Source organism: Odontesthes bonariensis, chromosome 1 (assembly GCF_027942865.1).
Source record: "Odontesthes bonariensis isolate fOdoBon6 chromosome 1, fOdoBon6.hap1, whole genome shotgun sequence".
In the NCBI taxonomy this organism is placed as follows: Eukaryota; Metazoa; Chordata; class Actinopteri; order Atheriniformes; family Atherinopsidae; genus Odontesthes; species Odontesthes bonariensis.
This window is the reverse complement of record NC_134506.1, coordinates 48,039,256-48,061,455: the sequence shown is the minus strand read 5'-3', so window position 1 is coordinate 48,061,455 and position 22,200 is coordinate 48,039,256. Positions and strand designations below refer to the sequence as shown.

Here is a 22,200-nt window from a genome sequence, read left to right as displayed (position 1 = left end):
CCGGGTCTCACCTGGTCCGGGTTTGACCTGGACCGGGTTTGACTTGGACCGGGTTTGACCTGGACCGGGTCTCACCTGCTTCTGTGCCTTCAGGTGACCTTCACGTCTCTGGATGTCCTGCTCCACACTGAGGCTCTTCTGTCGGCCATGAACTTCCTGTCCACGGCGTGTTCCCCCGGCGGGGCGGCGTCCCAGGACCGAGACGTCCGACTGCGGGCGGAGGACCGGACGCTGCCAGCCAAGCTCAGTCAGTACCAGCACAGAAACACTGGGAGGCCGAGCGGTGCGTCCACACTAACATTCTGATGTTTCCCCTCAGCTGCCGCGGCCTCACCTGCAGACTCCCAGGTGGTCGATCTGAAGGTGATGGTGGTCCTGGGAGCCTTCAACGTGCTGGTGTGTGACCAGAGCTGCGACATGGCTGACATCAAAGTCCAGGGTGGGAGTCCCTGCTTAGATCTGCTTTATTCAGCTTTGATCTACTTTATTCAGCTTTGATCTGCTTTATTCAGCTTTGATCTGCTTTATTCAGCTTTGAGCTGCTTTATTCAGCTTTGATCTGCTTTATTCAGCTTTGATCTGCTTTATTCAGCTTTGATCTGCTTTATTCAGCTTTGATCTGCTTTATTCAGCTTTGATCTGCTTTATCAAGCTTTGATCTGCTTTATCTAGCTTTGATCTGCTTTATCCAGCTTTGATCTGCTTTATCAAGCTTTGATCTGCTTTATTCAGCTTTGATCTGCTTTATTCAGCTTTGATCTGCTTTATCTAGCTTTGATCTGCTTTATCCAGCTTTGATCTGCTTTATTCAGCTTTGATCTGCTTTATCCAGCTTTGATCTGCTTTATCCAGCTTTGATCTGCTTTATCCAGCTTTGATCTGCTTTATTCAGCTTTGATCTGCTTTATTCAGCTTTGATCTGCTTTATTCAGCTTTGATCTGCTTTATTCAGCTTTGATCTGCTTTATTCAGCTTTGATCTGCTTTATTAAGCTTTGATCTGCTTTATCCAGCTTTGATCTGCTTTATTAAGCTTTGATCTGCTTTATTAAGCTTTGATCTGCTTTATCCAGCTTTGATCTGCTTTATCCAGCTTTGATCTGCTTTATTCAGCTTTGATCTGCTTTATCAAGCTTTGATCTACTTTATCCAGCTTTGATCTGCTTTATTCAGCTTTGATCTGCTTTATCAAGCTTTGATCTTCTTTATCCAGCTTTGATCTGCTTTATCCAGCTTTGATCTGCTTTATCCAGCTTTGATCTGCTTTATTAAGCTTTGATCTGCTTTATCCAGCTTTGATCTGCTTTATTCAGCTTTGATCTGCTTTATTAAACTTTGTTCTGCTTTATTCAGCTTTGATCTGCTTTATCAAGCTTTGATCTGCTTTATTAAGCTTTGTTCTGCTTTATTCACCTTTGATCTGCTTTATCAAGCTTTGATCTGCTTTATCCAGCTTTGATCTGCTTTATCCAGCTTTGATCTGCTTTATTCAGCTTTGATCTGCTTTATCCAGCTTTGATCTGCTTTATCCAGCTTTGATCTGCTTTATCCAGCTTTGATCTGCTTTATTCAGCTTTGATCTGCTTTATTCAGCTTTGATCTGCTTTATTCAGCTTTGATCTGCTTTATTCAGCTTTGATCTGCTTTATCCAGCTTTGATCTGCTTTATTCAGCTTTGATCTGCTTTATTCAGCTTTGATCTGCTTTATTCAGCTTTGATCTGCTTTATCCAGCTTTGATCTGCTTTATTCAGCTTTGATCTGCTTTATTCAGCTTTGATCTGCTTTATCCAGCTTTGATCTGCTTTATTCAGCTTTGATCTGCTTTATTAAGCTTTGTTCTGCTTTATTCAGCTTTGATCTGCTTTATCAAGCTTTGATCTGCTTTATTAAGCTTTGTTCTGCTTTATTCAGCTTTGATCTGCTTTATCAAGCTTTGATCTGCTTTATTCAGCTTTGATCTGCTTTATTAAGCTTTGATCTGCTTTATCAAGCTTTGTTCTGCTTTATTCAGCTTTGATCTGCTTTATCAAGCTTTGATCTGCTTTATTCAGCTTTGATCTGCTTTATTCAGCTTTGATCTGCTTTATCAAGCTTTGATCTGCTTTATTCAGCTTTGATCTGCTTTATTAAGCTTTGATCTGCTTTATCCAGCTTTGATCTGCTTTATCCAGCTTTGATCTGCTTTATTCAGCTTTGATCTGCTTTATTAAGCTTTGATCTGCTTTATCCAGCTTTGATCTGCTTTATTCAGCTTTGATCTGCTTTATCCAGCTTTGATCTGCTTTATTCAGCTTTGATCTGCTTTATCCAGCTTTGATCTGCTTTATTCAGCTTTGATCTGCTTTATGAAGCTTTGATCTGCTTTATTCAGCTTTGATCTGCTTTATTCAGATTTGATCTGCTTTATCCAGCTTTGATCTGCTTTATTCAGCTTTGATCTGCTTTATTCAGCTTTGATCTGCTTTATTCAGCTTTGATCTGCTTTATCCAGCTTTGATCTGCTTTATTCAGCTTTGATCTGACTGAGTCTGATTTTATCTGGTCTGTGCTCCTCAGGCATCAACGGATCTCTGCTGGTTCAGGGACCACAGACGCACATTTCAGCCAGCTTACGAAACATCGCCGTCTTCAACCCTGATCCGAAGAGTATCCACAACAAGGTCAGTTCTCAAAGAGCCTTCTTTGTTTCCTGAGGTCTTAATGAAGCTCCTGGGACATGTCCCTTTGTCCTCTTGTCCTGCTGACCTCTTGTCCTTTGTCCTCTTGTCCTGCTGACCTCTTGTCCTTTTGTCCCTTTGTCCTCTTGTCCTGCTGACCTCTTGTCCTTTTGTCCTGCTGACCTCTTGTCCTGCTGACCTTTTGTCCTTTTGTCCTCTTGTCCATCTGAACTCTTGTCCTGCTGACCTCTTGTCCTGCTGACCTTTTGTCCTGCTGACCTCTTGTCCTGCTGACCTCTTGTCCTGCTGACCTTTTGTCCTCTTGTCCTGCTGACCTCTTGTCCTCTTGTCCTTTTATCCTCTTGTCCTGCTGACCTTTTGTCCTTTTGTCCTTTTGTCCCTTTGCCCTCTTCACTCTGACCGTCTCTCAGGCCGTCTCCATCGTGGGGGACGAGGTGTTCAGCTTGGCGTTGAGTCTGACTCCGAACGCCACGGAAGGCGCCGGCTACGCTGACACCAGCAGCAGCGACGGCAGCGTGAGGCTGAGGGTGGGCTGCATCCAGGTGGTCTATCTGCACAAGTTCGTCTCGTCTCTCATTGTGAGTCTCATGGCCCGAGGACTGGAGACGTCCCACATTCACCTGGACTCTCTGATGCTTCTGGTCTCATCATGTCTCGTCTTCCTTTGTTCTGATTATTATTCCTCCAAGGAAATCAGAAAAAAACAAAGAAATATTAGTCTTTGCTTTTTTCACTGTGGAAGTTAAAGGGTTATTAAACACAACGGCAGTTTTAGACTCCCTTTTATCTTTGTGAAATAACTTTATTTTACATGGTTATTTCAGAACTTTACCAACAACTTCCAGACGGCCAAAGAAGCTCTGAGCGCCGCCACGGCTCAGGCGGCGGAGAAGGCGGCGTCCAGTGTTCGAGACTTGGCCCAGAAGAGTTTCCGTATGTCCATGGACATCAGGCTGAAGGCGCCCCTCATCATCATCCCCCAGTCCTCCACTTCCCACGATGCACTAGTGATGGACCTGGGTCTGATCACGGTGGGAAACTCTTTCTCTCTGCTGCCTGTGGAGGGGCATCCGCTGCCGGCCGTCATCGACAACATGGACGTCATGCTGACGGAGCTGAAACTGTCCCGGTGAGTAAAAACTGATCCGGTGGAAAACACCAGAGGTTTGGGTCTGACCAGCCTCCCCCTTTTCCATTTGGATCGGAGCCAGGAGGTGTGTTTTAATCTGTTAATGCGTGTTTATAGAGCTGCTGCCTCGCTGTTTGATGAACATCCATCTCAGATATGACTCACACTGGTTCCTGTTGTTCACCAGGACCTGTATGGATCCGGCTTTATGCCGACCCAACAGTGAGCTGCTAGAACCAGTCAACCTGCATGTGAACATCAAGAGGAACCTTTCAGCGAGCTGGTATAAGAAAATGGCCTCCATGGAGATCCATGGAGACCTGAAGCCTATGAAGGTAGGAGGAGCAGGTGGTTATTAAACATGTTTAGTTTAACTCTTCAAACATGGTTAGTTTAACTCTTCAACTTTAACTCTTCAGAACTGATGAATCTTAGGGTTTAACTCTTCAGAACTGATGAATCTCAGGGTGTAACTCTTCAGAACTGATGAATCTTAGGGTGTAACTCTCCAGAACTGATGAATCTTAGGGTTTAACTTCAGAACTGATGACTCTCAGGGTGTAACTCTTCAGAACTGATCAATCTTAGGGTGTAACTCTCCAGAACTGATCAATCTTAGGGTGTAACTCTTCAGACCTGATGAATCTTAGGGTGTAACTCTTCAGAACTGATGAATTTTAGGGTGTAACTCTTCAGAACTGATCAATCTTAGGGTGTAACTCTTCAGAACAGATGAATCCCAGGGTGTAACCCTTCAGAACTGATCCGTCTTAGGGTGTAACTCTTCAGAACTGATGAATCTTAGGGTGTAACTCTTCAGAACTGATCCATCTTAGGGTGTAACTCTCCAGAACTGATGAATCTTAGGGTTTAACTCTTCAGAACTGATGAATCTCATGGTGTAACTCTTCAGAACTGATGAATCTCATGGTGTAACTCTTCAGAACTGATGAATCTTAGGGTGTAACGCTTCAGAACTGATGAATCTCAGGGTGTAACTCTCAGAACTGATCAATCTTAGGGTGTAACTCTTCAGAACTGATGAATCTTAAGGTTTAACCCTTCAAACTGATGAATCTCAGGGTGTAACTCTTCAGAACGGATGAATCTTAGGGTTTACCTCTTCAGAACTGATGAATCTTAGGGTGTAACTCTTCAGAACAGATGAATCTTAGGGTGTAACTCTTCAGAACTGATGAATCTTAGGGTGTAACTCTTCAGAATTGATGAATCTTAGGGTGTAACTCTTCAGAACAGATGAATCCCAGGGTGTAACCCTTCAGAACTGATCCGTCTTAGGGTGTAACTCTTCAGAACTGATGAATCTTAGGGTGTAACTCTTCAGAACTGATCCATCTTAGGGTGTAACTCTCCAGAACTGATGAATCTTAGGGTTTAACTCTTCAGAACTGATGAATCTCATGGTGTAACTCTTCAGAACTGATGAATCTTAGGGTGTAACTCTTCAGAACTGATGAATCTCAGGGTGTAACTCTCAGAACTGATCAATCTTAGGGTGTAACTCTTCAGAACTGATCCATCTTAGGGTGTAACTCTCCAGAACTGATGAATCTTAGGGTTTAACTCTTCAGAACTGATGAATCTCATGGTGTAACTCTTCAGAACTGATGAATCTCATGGTGTAACTCTTCAGAACTGATGAATCTTAGGGTGTAACTCTTCAGAACTGATGAATCTTAAGGTTTAACCCTTCAAACTGATGAATCTCAGGGTGTAACTCTTCAGAACGGATGAATCTTAGGGTTTACCTCTTCAGAACGGATGAATCTTAGGGTTTACCTCTTCAGAACTGATGAATCTTAGGGTGTAACTCTTCAGAACTGATGAATCTTAGGGTGTAACTCTTCAGAACTGATTAATCTTAGGGTGTAACTCTTCAGAACCGATGAATCTTAGGGTGTAACTCTTTAAACAGATGAATCTTAGGGTGTAACTCTCCAGAACTGATGAATCTTAGGGTTTACCGCTTCAGAACGGATGAATCTTAGGGTTTACCTCTTCAGAACGGATGAATCTTAGGGTTTACCTCTTCAGAACTGATGAATCTTAGGGTGTAACTCTTCAGAACTGATGAATCTTAGGGTGTAACTCTTAAGAACTGATTAATCTTAAGGTGTAACTCTTCAGAACCGATGAATCTTAGGGTGTAACTCCTTAAACAGATGAATCTTAGGGTGTAACTTCAGAACTGATGAATCTTAGGGTTTAACTCTTTAAACTGATGAATCTTAGGGTTTACCTCTCCAGAACTGATGAATCTTAGGGTTTACCTCTTCAGAACTGATGAATCTTAGGGTTTAACTCTTTAAACTGATTAATCTTAGGGTGTAACTCTCCAGAACTGATGAATCTTAGGGTTTACCTCTTCAGAACTGATGAATCTTAGGGTTTACCTCTCCAGAACTGATGAATCTTAGGGTGTAACTCTCCAGAACTGATAAATCTTAGGGTTTACCTCTTCAGAACTGATCAATCTTAGGGTGTACCTCTCCAGAACTGATGAATCTTAGGGTTTACCTCTTCAGAACTGATGAATCTTAGGGTTTACCTCTCCAGAACTGATGAATCTTAGGGTGTAACTCTCCAGAACTGATAAATCTTAGGGTTTACCTCTTCAGAACTGATCAATCTTAGGGTTTACCTCTCCAGAACTGATGAATCTTAGGGTTTACCTCTTCAGAACTGATGAATCTTAGGGTTTACCTCTCCAGAACTGATGAATCTTAGGGTTTACTTCTTCAGAACTGATCAATCTTAGGGTTTACCTCTCCAGAACTGATCAATCTTAGGGTTTACCTCTCCAGAACTGATCAATCTTAGGGTGTAACTCTTTAAACAGATGAATCTTAGGGTGTAACTCTTCAGAACTGATGAATCGTAGAGTTTACCTCTCCAGAACTGATGAATCTTAGGGTGTAACTCTCCAGAACTGATGAATCTTAGGGTTTACCTCTTCAGAACTGATGAATCTTAGGGTTTACCTCTCCAGAACTGATGAATCTTAGGGTTTACCTCTCCAGAACTGATGAATCTTAGGGTGTAACTCTCTAGAACTGATGAATCTTAGGGTTTACCTCTTCAGAACTGATGAATCTTAGGGTTTACCTCTCCAGAACTGATCAATCTTATGGTTTAACTCTTTAAACTGATGAATCTTAGGGTTTACCTCTCCAGAACTGATCAATCTTAGGGTGTAACTCTTTAAACAGATGAATCTTAGGGTGTAACTCTTCAGAACTGATGAATCGTAGGGTTTACCTCTCCAGAACTGATGAATCTTAGGGTTTACCTCTTCAGAACTGATGAATCTTAGGGTTTACCTCTCCAGAACTGATGAATCTTAGGGTTTACCTCTCCAGAACTGATGAATCTTAGGGTTTACCTCTTCAGAACTGATGAATCTTAGGGTTTACCTCTCCAGAACTGATGAATCTTAGGGTTTACCTCTTCAGAACTGATGAATCTTAGGGTTTACCTCTCCAGAACTGATCAATCTTAGGGTGTAACTCTTTAAACAGATGAATCTTAGGGTGTAACTCTTCAGAACTGATGAATCGTAGGGTTTACCTCTCCAGAACTGATGAATCTTAGGGTTTACCTCTTCAGAACTGATGAATCTTAGGGTTTACCTCTCCAGAACTGATGAATCTTAGGGTTTACCTCTCCAGAACTGATGAATCTTAGGGTGTAACTCTCTAGAACTGATGAATCTTAGGGTTTACCTCTCCAGAACTGATGAATCTTAGGGTTTACCTCTCCAGAACTGATGAATCTTAGGGTGTAACTCTCTAGAACTGATGAATCTTAGGGTTTACCTCTCCAGAACTGATGAATCTTAGGGTGTAACTCTTTAAACTGATGAATCTTAGGGTTTACCTCTTCAGAACTGATGAATCTTAGGGTGTAACTCTCCAGAACTGATGAATCTCAGGGTGTAACTCTTCAGAACTGATGAATCTTAGGGTGTATCTCTCCAGAACTGATGAATCTTAGGGTGTAACTGTTCAGAATTGATGAATCTTAGGGTGTAACTCTTCAGAACAGATGAATCCCAGGGTGTAACCCTTCAGAACTGATGAATCTTAGGGTGTAACTCTTCAGAACTGATGAATCTTAGGGTGTAACTCTTCAGAACTGATCCATCTTAGGGTGTAACTCTCCAGAACTGATGAATCTTAGGGTTTAACTCTTCAGAACTGATGAATCTCATGGTGTAACTCTTCAGAACTGATGAATCTTAGGGTGTAACTCTTCAGAACTGATGAATATCAGGGTGTAACTCTCAGAACTGATCAATCTTAGGGTGTAACTCTTCAGAACTGATCCATCTTAGGGTGTAACTCTCCAGAACTGATGAATCTTAGGGTTTAACTCTTCAGAACTGATGAATCTCATGGTGTAACTCTTCAGAACTGATGAATCTTAGGGTGTAACTCTTCAGAACTGATGAATCTTAAGGTTTAACCCTTCAAACTGATGAATCTCAGGGTGTAACTCTTCAGAACGGATGAATCTTAGGGTTTACCTCTTCAGAACGGATGAATCTTAGGGTTTACCTCTTCAGAACTGATGAATCTTAGGGTGTAACTCTTCAGAACTGATGAATCTTAGGGTGTAACTCTTCAGAACTGATTAATCTTAGGGTGTAACTCTTCAGAACCGATGAATCTTAGGGTGTAACTCTTTAAACAGATGAATCTTAGGGTGTAACTCTCCAGAACTGATGAATCTTAGGGTTTACCGCTTCAGAACGGATGAATCTTAGGGTTTACCTCTTCAGAACGGATGAATCTTAGGGTTTACCTCTTCAGAACTGATGAATCTTAGGGTGTAACTCTTCAGAACTGATGAATCTTAGGGTTTAACTCTTTAAACTGATGAATCTTAGGGTTTACCTCTCCAGAACTGATGAATCTTAGGGTTTACCTCTTCAGAACTGATGAATCTTAGGGTTTAACTCTTTAAACTGATTAATCTTAGGGTGTAACTCTCCAGAACTGATGAATCTTAGGGTTTACCTCTTCAGAACCGATGAATCTTAGGGTTTACCTCTCCAGAACTGATGAATCTTAGGGTGTAACTCTCTAGAACTGATGAATCTTAGGGTTTACCTCTCCAGAACTGATGAATCTTAGGGTTTACCTCTCCAGAACTGATGAATCTTAGGGTTTAACTCTTCAGAACTGATGAATCTCATGGTGTAACTCTTCAGAACTGATGAATCTCATGGTGTAACTCTTCAGAACTGATGAATCTTAGGGTGTAACTCTTCAGAACTGATGAATCTTAAGGTTTAACCCTTCAAACTGATGAATCTCAGGGTGTAACTCTTCAGAACGGATGAATCTTAGGGTTTACCTCTTCAGAACGGATGAATCTTAGGGTTTACCTCTTCAGAACTGATGAATCTTAGGGTGTAACTCTTCAGAACTGATGAATCTTAGGGTGTAACTCTTCAGAACTGATTAATCTTAGGGTGTAACTCTTCAGAACCGATGAATCTTAGGGTGTAACTCTTTAAACAGATGAATCTTAGGGTGTAACTCTCCAGAACTGATGAATCTTAGGGTTTACCGCTTCAGAACGGATGAATCTTAGGGTTTACCTCTTCAGAACGGATGAATCTTAGGGTTTACCTCTTCAGAACTGATGAATCTTAGGGTGTAACTCTTCAGAACTGATGAATCTTAGGGTGTAACTCTTAAGAACTGATTAATCTTAAGGTGTAACTCTTCAGAACCGATGAATCTTAGGGTGTAACTCCTTAAACAGATGAATCTTAGGGTGTAACTTCAGAACTGATGAATCTTAGGGTTTAACTCTTTAAACTGATGAATCTTAGGGTTTACCTCTCCAGAACTGATGAATCTTAGGGTTTACCTCTTCAGAACTGATGAATCTTAGGGTTTAACTCTTTAAACTGATTAATCTTAGGGTGTAACTCTCCAGAACTGATGAATCTTAGGGTTTACCTCTTCAGAACTGATGAATCTTAGGGTTTACCTCTCCAGAACTGATGAATCTTAGGGTGTAACTCTCCAGAACTGATAAATCTTAGGGTTTACCTCTTCAGAACTGATCAATCTTAGGGTGTACCTCTCCAGAACTGATGAATCTTAGGGTTTACCTCTTCAGAACTGATGAATCTTAGGGTTTACCTCTCCAGAACTGATGAATCTTAGGGTGTAACTCTCCAGAACTGATAAATCTTAGGGTTTACCTCTTCAGAACTGATGAATCTTAGGGTTTACCTCTCCAGAACTGATGAATCTTAGGGTTTACTTCTCCAGAACTGATCAATCTTAGGGTTTACCTCTCCAGAACTGATGAATCTTAGGGTTTACCTCTTCAGAACTGATGAATCTTAGGGTTTACCTCTCCAGAACTGATGAATCTTAGGGTTTACTTCTTCAGAACTGATCAATCTTAGGGTTTACCTCTCCAGAACTGATCAATCTTAGGGTTTACCTCTCCAGAACTGATCAATCTTAGGGTGTAACTCTTTAAACAGATGAATCTTAGGGTGTAACTCTTCAGAACTGATGAATCGTAGAGTTTACCTCTCCAGAACTGATGAATCTTAGGGTGTAACTCTCCAGAACTGATGAATCTTAGGGTTTACCTCTTCAGAACTGATGAATCTTAGGGTTTACCTCTCCAGAACTGATGAATCTTAGGGTTTACCTCTCCAGAACTGATGAATCTTAGGGTGTAACTCTCTAGAACTGATGAATCTTAGGGTTTACCTCTTCAGAACTGATGAATCTTAGGGTTTACCTCTCCAGAACTGATCAATCTTATGGTTTAACTCTTTAAACTGATGAATCTTAGGGTTTACCTCTCCAGAACTGATCAATCTTAGGGTGTAACTCTTTAAACAGATGAATCTTAGGGTGTAACTCTTCAGAACTGATGAATCGTAGGGTTTACCTCTCCAGAACTGATGAATCTTAGGGTTTACCTCTTCAGAACTGATGAATCTTAGGGTTTACCTCTCCAGAACTGATGAATCTTAGGGTTTACCTCTCCAGAACTGATGAATCTTAGGGTTTACCTCTTCAGAACTGATGAATCTTAGGGTTTACCTCTCCAGAACTGATGAATCTTAGGGTTTACCTCTTCAGAACTGATGAATCTTAGGGTTTACCTCTCCAGAACTGATCAATCTTAGGGTGTAACTCTTTAAACAGATGAATCTTAGGGTGTAACTCTTCAGAACTGATGAATCGTAGGGTTTACCTCTCCAGAACTGATGAATCTTAGGGTTTACCTCTTCAGAACTGATGAATCTTAGGGTTTACCTCTCCAGAACTGATGAATCTTAGGGTTTACCTCTCCAGAACTGATGAATCTTAGGGTGTAACTCTCTAGAACTGATGAATCTTAGGGTTTACCTCTCCAGAACTGATGAATCTTAGGGTTTACCTCTCCAGAACTGATGAATCTTAGGGTGTAACTCTCTAGAACTGATGAATCTTAGGGTTTACCTCTTCAGAACTGATGAATCTTAGGGTTTACCTCTCCAGAACTGATGAATCTTAGGGTTTACTTCTTCAGAACTGATCAATCTTAGGGTTTACCTCTCCAGAACTGATCAATCTTAGGGTTTACCTCTCCAGAACTGATCAATCTTAGGGTGTAACTCTTTAAACAGATGAATCTTAGGGTGTAACTCTTCAGAACTGATGAATCGTAGAGTTTACCTCTCCAGAACTGATGAATCTTAGGGTGTAACTCTCCAGAACTGATGAATCTTAGGGTTTACCTCTTCAGAACTGATGAATCTTAGGGTTTACCTCTCCAGAACTGATGAATCTTAGGGTTTACCTCTCCAGAACTGATGAATCTTAGGGTGTAACTCTCTAGAACTGATGAATCTTAGGGTTTACCTCTTCAGAACTGATGAATCTTAGGGTTTACCTCTCCAGAACTGATCAATCTTATGGTTTAACTCTTTAAACTGATGAATCTTAGGGTTTACCTCTCCAGAACTGATCAATCTTAGGGTGTAACTCTTTAAACAGATGAATCTTAGGGTGTAACTCTTCAGAACTGATGAATCGTAGGGTTTACCTCTCCAGAACTGATGAATCTTAGGGTTTACCTCTTCAGAACTGATGAATCTTAGGGTTTACCTCTCCAGAACTGATGAATCTTAGGGTTTACCTCTCCAGAACTGATGAATCTTAGGGTTTACCTCTTCAGAACTGATGAATCTTAGGGTTTACCTCTCCAGAACTGATGAATCTTAGGGTTTACCTCTTCAGAACTGATGAATCTTAGGGTTTACCTCTCCAGAACTGATCAATCTTAGGGTGTAACTCTTTAAACAGATGAATCTTAGGGTGTAACTCTTCAGAACTGATGAATCGTAGGGTTTACCTCTCCAGAACTGATGAATCTTAGGGTTTACCTCTTCAGAACTGATGAATCTTAGGGTTTACCTCTCCAGAACTGATGAATCTTAGGGTTTACCTCTCCAGAACTGATGAATCTTAGGGTGTAACTCTCTAGAACTGATGAATCTTAGGGTTTACCTCTCCAGAACTGATGAATCTTAGGGTTTACCTCTCCAGAACTGATGAATCTTAGGGTGTAACTCTCTAGAACTGATGAATCTTAGGGTTTACCTCTCCAGAACTGATGAATCTTAGGGTGTAACTCTTTAAACTGATGAATCTTAGGGTTTACCTCTTCAGAACTGATGAATCTTAGGGTGTAACTCTCCAGAACTGATGAATCTCAGGGTGTAACTCTTCAGAACTGATGAATCTTAGGGTGTATCTCTCCAGAACTGATGAATCTTAGGGTGTAACTGTTCAGAATTGATGAATCTTAGGGTGTAACTCTTCAGAACAGATGAATCCCAGGGTGTAACCCTTCAGAACTGATGAATCTTAGGGTGTAACTCTTCAGAACTGATGAATCTTAGGGTGTAACTCTTCAGAACTGATCCATCTTAGGGTGTAACTCTCCAGAACTGATGAATCTTAGGGTTTAACTCTTCAGAACTGATGAATCTCATGGTGTAACTCTTCAGAACTGATGAATCTTAGGGTGTAACTCTTCAGAACTGATGAATATCAGGGTGTAACTCTCAGAACTGATCAATCTTAGGGTGTAACTCTTCAGAACTGATCCATCTTAGGGTGTAACTCTCCAGAACTGATGAATCTTAGGGTTTAACTCTTCAGAACTGATGAATCTCATGGTGTAACTCTTCAGAACTGATGAATCTTAGGGTGTAACTCTTCAGAACTGATGAATCTTAAGGTTTAACCCTTCAAACTGATGAATCTCAGGGTGTAACTCTTCAGAACGGATGAATCTTAGGGTTTACCTCTTCAGAACGGATGAATCTTAGGGTTTACCTCTTCAGAACTGATGAATCTTAGGGTGTAACTCTTCAGAACTGATGAATCTTAGGGTGTAACTCTTCAGAACTGATTAATCTTAGGGTGTAACTCTTCAGAACCGATGAATCTTAGGGTGTAACTCTTTAAACAGATGAATCTTAGGGTGTAACTCTCCAGAACTGATGAATCTTAGGGTTTACCGCTTCAGAACGGATGAATCTTAGGGTTTACCTCTTCAGAACGGATGAATCTTAGGGTTTACCTCTTCAGAACTGATGAATCTTAGGGTGTAACTCTTCAGAACTGATGAATCTTAGGGTTTAACTCTTTAAACTGATGAATCTTAGGGTTTACCTCTCCAGAACTGATGAATCTTAGGGTTTACCTCTTCAGAACTGATGAATCTTAGGGTTTAACTCTTTAAACTGATTAATCTTAGGGTGTAACTCTCCAGAACTGATGAATCTTAGGGTTTACCTCTTCAGAACCGATGAATCTTAGGGTTTACCTCTCCAGAACTGATGAATCTTAGGGTGTAACTCTCTAGAACTGATGAATCTTAGGGTTTACCTCTCCAGAACTGATGAATCTTAGGGTTTACCTCTCCAGAACTGATGAATCTTAGGGTTTAACTCTTCAGAACTGATGAATCTCATGGTGTAACTCTTCAGAACTGATGAATCTCATGGTGTAACTCTTCAGAACTGATGAATCTTAGGGTGTAACTCTTCAGAACTGATGAATCTTAAGGTTTAACCCTTCAAACTGATGAATCTCAGGGTGTAACTCTTCAGAACGGATGAATCTTAGGGTTTACCTCTTCAGAACGGATGAATCTTAGGGTTTACCTCTTCAGAACTGATGAATCTTAGGGTGTAACTCTTCAGAACTGATGAATCTTAGGGTGTAACTCTTCAGAACTGATTAATCTTAGGGTGTAACTCTTCAGAACCGATGAATCTTAGGGTGTAACTCTTTAAACAGATGAATCTTAGGGTGTAACTCTCCAGAACTGATGAATCTTAGGGTTTACCGCTTCAGAACGGATGAATCTTAGGGTTTACCTCTTCAGAACGGATGAATCTTAGGGTTTACCTCTTCAGAACTGATGAATCTTAGGGTGTAACTCTTCAGAACTGATGAATCTTAGGGTGTAACTCTTAAGAACTGATTAATCTTAAGGTGTAACTCTTCAGAACCGATGAATCTTAGGGTGTAACTCCTTAAACAGATGAATCTTAGGGTGTAACTTCAGAACTGATGAATCTTAGGGTTTAACTCTTTAAACTGATGAATCTTAGGGTTTACCTCTCCAGAACTGATGAATCTTAGGGTTTACCTCTTCAGAACTGATGAATCTTAGGGTTTAACTCTTTAAACTGATTAATCTTAGGGTGTAACTCTCCAGAACTGATGAATCTTAGGGTTTACCTCTTCAGAACTGATGAATCTTAGGGTTTACCTCTCCAGAACTGATGAATCTTAGGGTGTAACTCTCCAGAACTGATAAATCTTAGGGTTTACCTCTTCAGAACTGATCAATCTTAGGGTGTACCTCTCCAGAACTGATGAATCTTAGGGTTTACCTCTTCAGAACTGATGAATCTTAGGGTTTACCTCTCCAGAACTGATGAATCTTAGGGTGTAACTCTCCAGAACTGATAAATCTTAGGGTTTACCTCTTCAGAACTGATCAATCTTAGGGTTTACCTCTCCAGAACTGATGAATCTTAGGGTTTACCTCTTCAGAACTGATGAATCTTAGGGTTTACCTCTCCAGAACTGATGAATCTTAGGGTTTACTTCTTCAGAACTGATCAATCTTAGGGTTTACCTCTCCAGAACTGATCAATCTTAGGGTTTACCTCTCCAGAACTGATCAATCTTAGGGTGTAACTCTTTAAACAGATGAATCTTAGGGTGTAACTCTTCAGAACTGATGAATCGTAGAGTTTACCTCTCCAGAACTGATGAATCTTAGGGTGTAACTCTCCAGAACTGATGAATCTTAGGGTTTACCTCTTCAGAACTGATGAATCTTAGGGTTTACCTCTCCAGAACTGATGAATCTTAGGGTTTACCTCTCCAGAACTGATGAATCTTAGGGTGTAACTCTCTAGAACTGATGAATCTTAGGGTTTACCTCTTCAGAACTGATGAATCTTAGGGTTTACCTCTCCAGAACTGATCAATCTTATGGTTTAACTCTTTAAACTGATGAATCTTAGGGTTTACCTCTCCAGAACTGATCAATCTTAGGGTGTAACTCTTTAAACAGATGAATCTTAGGGTGTAACTCTTCAGAACTGATGAATCGTAGGGTTTACCTCTCCAGAACTGATGAATCTTAGGGTTTACCTCTTCAGAACTGATGAATCTTAGGGTTTACCTCTCCAGAACTGATGAATCTTAGGGTTTACCTCTCCAGAACTGATGAATCTTAGGGTTTACCTCTTCAGAACTGATGAATCTTAGGGTTTACCTCTCCAGAACTGATGAATCTTAGGGTTTACCTCTTCAGAACTGATGAATCTTAGGGTTTACCTCTCCAGAACTGATCAATCTTAGGGTGTAACTCTTTAAACAGATGAATCTTAGGGTGTAACTCTTCAGAACTGATGAATCGTAGGGTTTACCTCTCCAGAACTGATGAATCTTAGGGTTTACCTCTTCAGAACTGATGAATCTTAGGGTTTACCTCTCCAGAACTGATGAATCTTAGGGTTTACCTCTCCAGAACTGATGAATCTTAGGGTGTAACTCTCTAGAACTGATGAATCTTAGGGTTTACCTCTCCAGAACTGATGAATCTTAGGGTTTACCTCTCCAGAACTGATGAATCTTAGGGTGTAACTCTCTAGAACTGATGAATCTTAGGGTTTACCTCTCCAGAACTGATGAATCTTAGGGTGTAACTCTTTAAACTGATGAATCTTAGGGTTTACCTCTTCAGAACTGATGAATCTTAGGGTGTAACTCTCCAGAACTGATGAATCTCAGGGTGTAACTCTTCAGAACTGATGAATCTTAGGGTGTATCTCTCCAGAACTGATGAATCTTAGGGTGTAACTGTTCAGAATTGATGAATCTTAGGGTGTAACTCTTCAGAACAGATGAATCCCAGGGTGTAACCCTTCAGAACTGATGAATCTTAGGGTGTAACTCTTCAGAACTGATGAATCTTAGGGTGTAACTCTTCAGAACTGATCCATCTTAGGGTGTAACTCTCCAGAACTGATGAATCTTAGGGTTTAACTCTTCAGAACTGATGAATCTCATGGTGTAACTCTTCAGAACTGATGAATCTTAGGGTGTAACTCTTCAGAACTGATGAATATCAGGGTGTAACTCTCAGAACTGATCAATCTTAGGGTGTAACTCTTCAGAACTGATCCATCTTAGGGTGTAACTCTCCAGAACTGATGAATCTTAGGGTTTAACTCTTCAGAACTGATGAATCTCATGGTGTAACTCTTCAGAACTGATGAATCTTAGGGTGTAACTCTTCAGAACTGATGAATCTTAAGGTTTAACCCTTCAAACTGATGAATCTCAGGGTGTAACTCTTCAGAACGGATGAATCTTAGGGTTTACCTCTTCAGAACGGATGAATCTTAGGGTTTACCTCTTCAGAACTGATGAATCTTAGGGTGTAACTCTTCAGAACTGATGAATCTTAGGGTGTAACTCTTCAGAACTGATTAATCTTAGGGTGTAACTCTTCAGAACCGATGAATCTTAGGGTGTAACTCTTTAAACAGATGAATCTTAGGGTGTAACTCTCCAGAACTGATGAATCTTAGGGTTTACCGCTTCAGAACGGATGAATCTTAGGGTTTACCTCTTCAGAACGGATGAATCTTAGGGTTTACCTCTTCAGAACTGATGAATCTTAGGGTGTAACTCTTCAGAACTGATGAATCTTAGGGTTTAACTCTTTAAACTGATGAATCTTAGGGTTTACCTCTCCAGAACTGATGAATCTTAGGGTTTACCTCTTCAGAACTGATGAATCTTAGGGTTTAACTCTTTAAACTGATTAATCTTAGGGTGTAACTCTCCAGAACTGATGAATCTTAGGGTTTACCTCTTCAGAACCGATGAATCTTAGGGTTTACCTCTCCAGAACTGATGAATCTTAGGGTGTAACTCTCTAGAACTGATGAATCTTAGGGTTTACCTCTCCAGAACTGATGAATCTTAGGGTTTACCTCTCCAGAACTGATGAATCTTAGGGTGTAACTCTCTAGAACTGATGAATCTTAGGGTTTACCTCTCCAGAACTGATGAATCTTAGGGTGTAACTCTTTAAACTGATGAATCTTAGGGTTTACCTCTTCAGAACTGATGAATCTTAGGGTGTAACTCTCCAGAACTGATGAATCTCAGGGTGTAACTCTTCAGAACTGATGAATCTTAGGGTGTATCTCTCCAGAACTGATGAATCTTAGGGTGTAACTGTTCAGAATTGATGAATCTTAGGGTGTAACTCTTCAGAACAGATGAATCCCAGGGTGTAACCCTTCAGAACTGATCCGTCTTAGGGTGTAACTCTTCAGAACTGATGAATCTTAGGGTGTAACTCTTCAGAACTGATCCATCTTAGGGTGTAACTCTCCAGAACTGATGAATCTTAGGGTTTAACTCTTCAGAACTGATGAATCTCATGGTGTAACTCTTCAGAACTGATGAATCTTAGGGTGTAACTCTTCAGAACTGATGAATATCAGGGTGTAACTCTCAGAACTGATCAATCTTAGGGTGTAACTCTTCAGAACTGATCCATCTTAGGGTGTAACTCTCCAGAACTGATGAATCTTAGGGTTTAACTCTTCAGAACTGATGAATCTCATGGTGTAACTCTTCAGAACTGATGAATCTCATGGTGTAACTCTTCAGAACTGATGAATCTTAGGGTGTAACTCTTCAGAACTGATGAATCTTAAGGTTTAACCCTTCAAACTGATGAATCTCAGGGTGTAACTCTTCAGAACGGATGAATCTTAGGGTTTACCTCTTCAGAACGGATGAATCTTAGGGTTTACCTCTTCAGAACTGATGAATCTTAGGGTGTAACTCTTCAGAACTGATGAATCTTAGGGTGTAACTCTTCAGAACTGATTAATCTTAGGGTGTAACTCTTCAGAACCGATGAATCTTAGGGTGTAACTCTTTAAACAGATGAATCTTAGGGTGTAACTCTCCAGAACTGATGAATCTTAGGGTTTACCGCTTCAGAACGGATGAATCTTAGGGTTTACCTCTTCAGAACGGATGAATCTTAGGGTTTACCTCTTCAGAACTGATGAATCTTAGGGTGTAACTCTTCAGAACTGATGAATCTTAGGGTTTAACTCTTTAAACTGATGAATCTTAGGGTTTACCTCTCCAGAACTGATGAATCTTAGGGTTTACCTCTTCAGAACTGATGAATCTTAGGGTTTAACTCTTTAAACTGATTAATCTTAGGGTGTAACTCTCCAGAACTGATGAATCTTAGGGTTTACCTCTTCAGAACTGATGAATCTTAGGGTTTACCTCTCCAGAACTGATGAATCTTAGGGTGTAACTCTCCAGAACTGATAAATCTTAGGGTTTACCTCTTCAGAACTGATCAATCTTAGGGTGTAACTCTTCAGAACAGATGAATCTTAGGGTGTAACTCTTCAGAACTGATGAATCTTAGGGTGTAACTCTTCAGAATTGATGAATCTTAGGGTGTAACTCTTCAGAACAGATGAATCCCAGGGTGTAACCCTTCAGAACTGATCCGTCTTAGGGTGTAACTCTTCAGAACTGATGAATCTTAGGGTGTAACTCTTCAGAACTGATCCATCTTAGGGTGTAACTCTCCAGAACTGATGAATCTTAGGGTTTAACTCTTCAGAACTGATGAATCTCATGGTGTAACTCTTCAGAACTGATGAATCTTAGGGTGTAACTCTTCAGAACTGATGAATCTCAGGGTGTAACTCTCAGAACTGATCAATCTTAGGGTGTAACTCTTCAGAACTGATCCATCTTAGGGTGTAACTCTCCAGAACTGATGAATCTTAGGGTTTAACTCTTCAGAACTGATGAATCTCATGGTGTAACTCTTCAGAACTGATGAATCTCATGGTGTAACTCTTCAGAACTGATGAATCTTAGGGTGTAACTCTTCAGAACTGATGAATCTTAAGGTTTAACCCTTCAAACTGATGAATCTCAGGGTGTAACTCTTCAGAACGGATGAATCTTAGGGTTTACCTCTTCAGAACGGATGAATCTTAGGGTTTACCTCTTCAGAACTGATGAATCTTAGGGTGTAACTCTTCAGAACTGATGAATCTTAGGGTGTAACTCTTCAGAACTGATTAATCTTAGGGTGTAACTCTTCAGAACCGATGAATCTTAGGGTGTAACTCTTTAAACAGATGAATCTTAGGGTGTAACTCTCCAGAACTGATGAATCTTAGGGTTTACCGCTTCAGAACGGATGAATCTTAGGGTTTACCTCTTCAGAACGGATGAATCTTAGGGTTTACCTCTTCAGAACTGATGAATCTTAGGGTGTAACTCTTCAGAACTGATGAATCTTAGGGTGTAACTCTTAAGAACTGATTAATCTTAAGGTGTAACTCTTCAGAACCGATGAATCTTAGGGTGTAACTCCTTAAACAGATGAATCTTAGGGTGTAACTTCAGAACTGATGAATCTTAGGGTTTAACTCTTTAAACTGATGAATCTTAGGGTTTACCTCTCCAGAACTGATGAATCTTAGGGTTTACCTCTTCAGAACTGATGAATCTTAGGGTTTAACTCTTTAAACTGATTAATCTTAGGGTTTACCTCTCCAGAACTGATGAATCTTAGGGTGTAACTCTCCAGAACTGATAAATCTTAGGGTTTACCTCTTCAGAACTGATCAATCTTAGGGTGTACCTCTCCAGAACTGATGAATCTTAGGGTTTACCTCTTCAGAACTGATGAATCTTAGGGTTTACCTCTCCAGAACTGATGAATCTTAGGGTGTAACTCTCCAGAACTGATAAATCTTAGGGTTTACCTCTTCAGAACTGATCAATCTTAGGGTTTACCTCTCCAGAACTGATGAATCTTAGGGTTTACCTCTTCAGAACTGATGAATCTTAGGGTTTACCTCTCCAGAACTGATGAATCTTAGGGTTTACTTCTTCAGAACTGATCAATCTTAGGGTTTACCTCTCCAGAACTGATCAATCTTAGGGTTTACCTCTCCAGAACTGATCAATCTTAGGGTGTAACTCTTTAAACAGATGAATCTTAGGGTGTAACTCTTCAGAACTGATGAATCGTAGAGTTTACCTCTCCAGAACTGATGAATCTTAGGGTGTAACTCTCCAGAACTGATGAATCTTAGGGTTTACCTCTTCAGAACTGATGAATCTTAGGGTTTACCTCTCCAGAACTGATGAATCTTAGGGTTTACCTCTCCAGAACTGATGAATCTTAGGGTGTAACTCTCTAGAACTGATGAATCTTAGGGTTTACCTCTTCAGAACTGATGAATCTTAGGGTTTACCTCTCCAGAACTGATCAATCTTATGGTTTAACTCTTTAAACTGATGAATCTTAGGGTTTACCTCTCCAGAACTGATCAATCTTAGGGTGTAACTCTTTAAACAGATGAATCTTAGGGTGTAACTCTTCAGAACTGATGAATCGTAGGGTTTACCTCTCCAGAACTGATGAATCTTAGGGTTTACCTCTTCAGAACTGATGAATCTTAGGGTTTACCTCTCCAGAACTGATGAATCTTAGGGTTTACCTCTCCAGAACTGATGAATCTTAGGGTTTACCTCTTCAGAACTGATGAATCTTAGGGTTTACCTCTCCAGAACTGATGAATCTTAGGGTTTACCTCTTCAGAACTGATGAATCTTAGGGTTTACCTCTCCAGAACTGATCAATCTTAGGGTGTAACTCTTTAAACAGATGAATCTTAGGGTGTAACTCTTCAGAACTGATGAATCGTAGGGTTTACCTCTCCAGAACTGATGAATCTTAGGGTTTACCTCTTCAGAACTGATGAATCTTAGGGTTTACCTCTCCAGAACTGATGAATCTTAGGGTTTACCTCTCCAGAATTGATGAATCTTAGGGTGTAACTCTCTAGAACTGATGAATCTTAGGGTTTACCTCTCCAGAACTGATGAATCTTAGGGTTTACCTCTCCAGAACTGATGAATCTTAGGGTGTAACTCTCTAGAACTGATGAATCTTAGGGTTTACCTCTCCAGAACTGATGAATCTTAGGGTGTAACTCTTTAAACTGATGAATCTTAGGGTTTACCTCTTCAGAACTGATGAATCTTAGGGTGTAACTCTCCAGAACTGATGAATCTCAGGGTGTAACTCTTCAGAACTGATGAATCTTAGGGTGTATCTCTCCAGAACTGATGAATCTTAGGGTGTAACTGTTCAGAATTGATGAATCTTAGGGTGTAACTCTTCAGAACAGATGAATCCCAGGGTGTAACCCTTCAGAACTGATGAATCTTAGGGTGTAACTCTTCAGAACTGATGAATCTTAGGGTGTAACTCTTCAGAACTGATCCATCTTAGGGTGTAACTCTCCAGAACTGATGAATCTTAGGGTTTAACTCTTCAGAACTGATGAATCTCATGGTGTAACTCTTCAGAACTGATGAATCTTAGGGTGTAACTCTTCAGAACTGATGAATATCAGGGTGTAACTCTCAGAACTGATCAATCTTAGGGTGTAACTCTTCAGAACTGATCCATCTTAGGGTGTAACTCTCCAGAACTGATGAATCTTAGGGTTTAACTCTTCAGAACTGATGAATCTCATGGTGTAACTCTTCAGAACTGATGAATCTTAGGGTGTAACTCTTCAGAACTGATGAATCTTAAGGTTTAACCCTTCAAACTGATGAATCTCAGGGTGTAACTCTTCAGAACGGATGAATCTTAGGGTTTACCTCTTCAGAACGGATGAATCTTAGGGTTTACCTCTTCAGAACTGATGAATC

The 22,200-nt window shown here is 40.4% G+C and overlaps 1 protein-coding gene across 8 annotated transcripts in view; it reads left to right on the top strand.

The window, feature by feature from the left end:
* vps13c (vacuolar protein sorting 13 homolog C) overlaps positions 1–22,200 on the top strand; it is a 180,271-nt gene that overhangs the window by 106,327 nt on the left and 51,744 nt on the right. For all 8 annotated transcript variants that reach the window (XM_075468951.1, XM_075468931.1, XM_075468960.1 and 5 more), the window contains 6 exons: positions 94–247; positions 320–439; positions 2,558–2,661; positions 3,090–3,257; positions 3,504–3,808; positions 3,996–4,143. In XM_075468951.1, the coding sequence (XP_075325066.1) occupies positions 94–247; positions 320–439; positions 2,558–2,661; positions 3,090–3,257; positions 3,504–3,808; positions 3,996–4,143 (999 nt within the window). The remainder of the gene's footprint in view (positions 1–93; positions 248–319; positions 440–2,557; positions 2,662–3,089; positions 3,258–3,503; positions 3,809–3,995; positions 4,144–22,200) is intronic.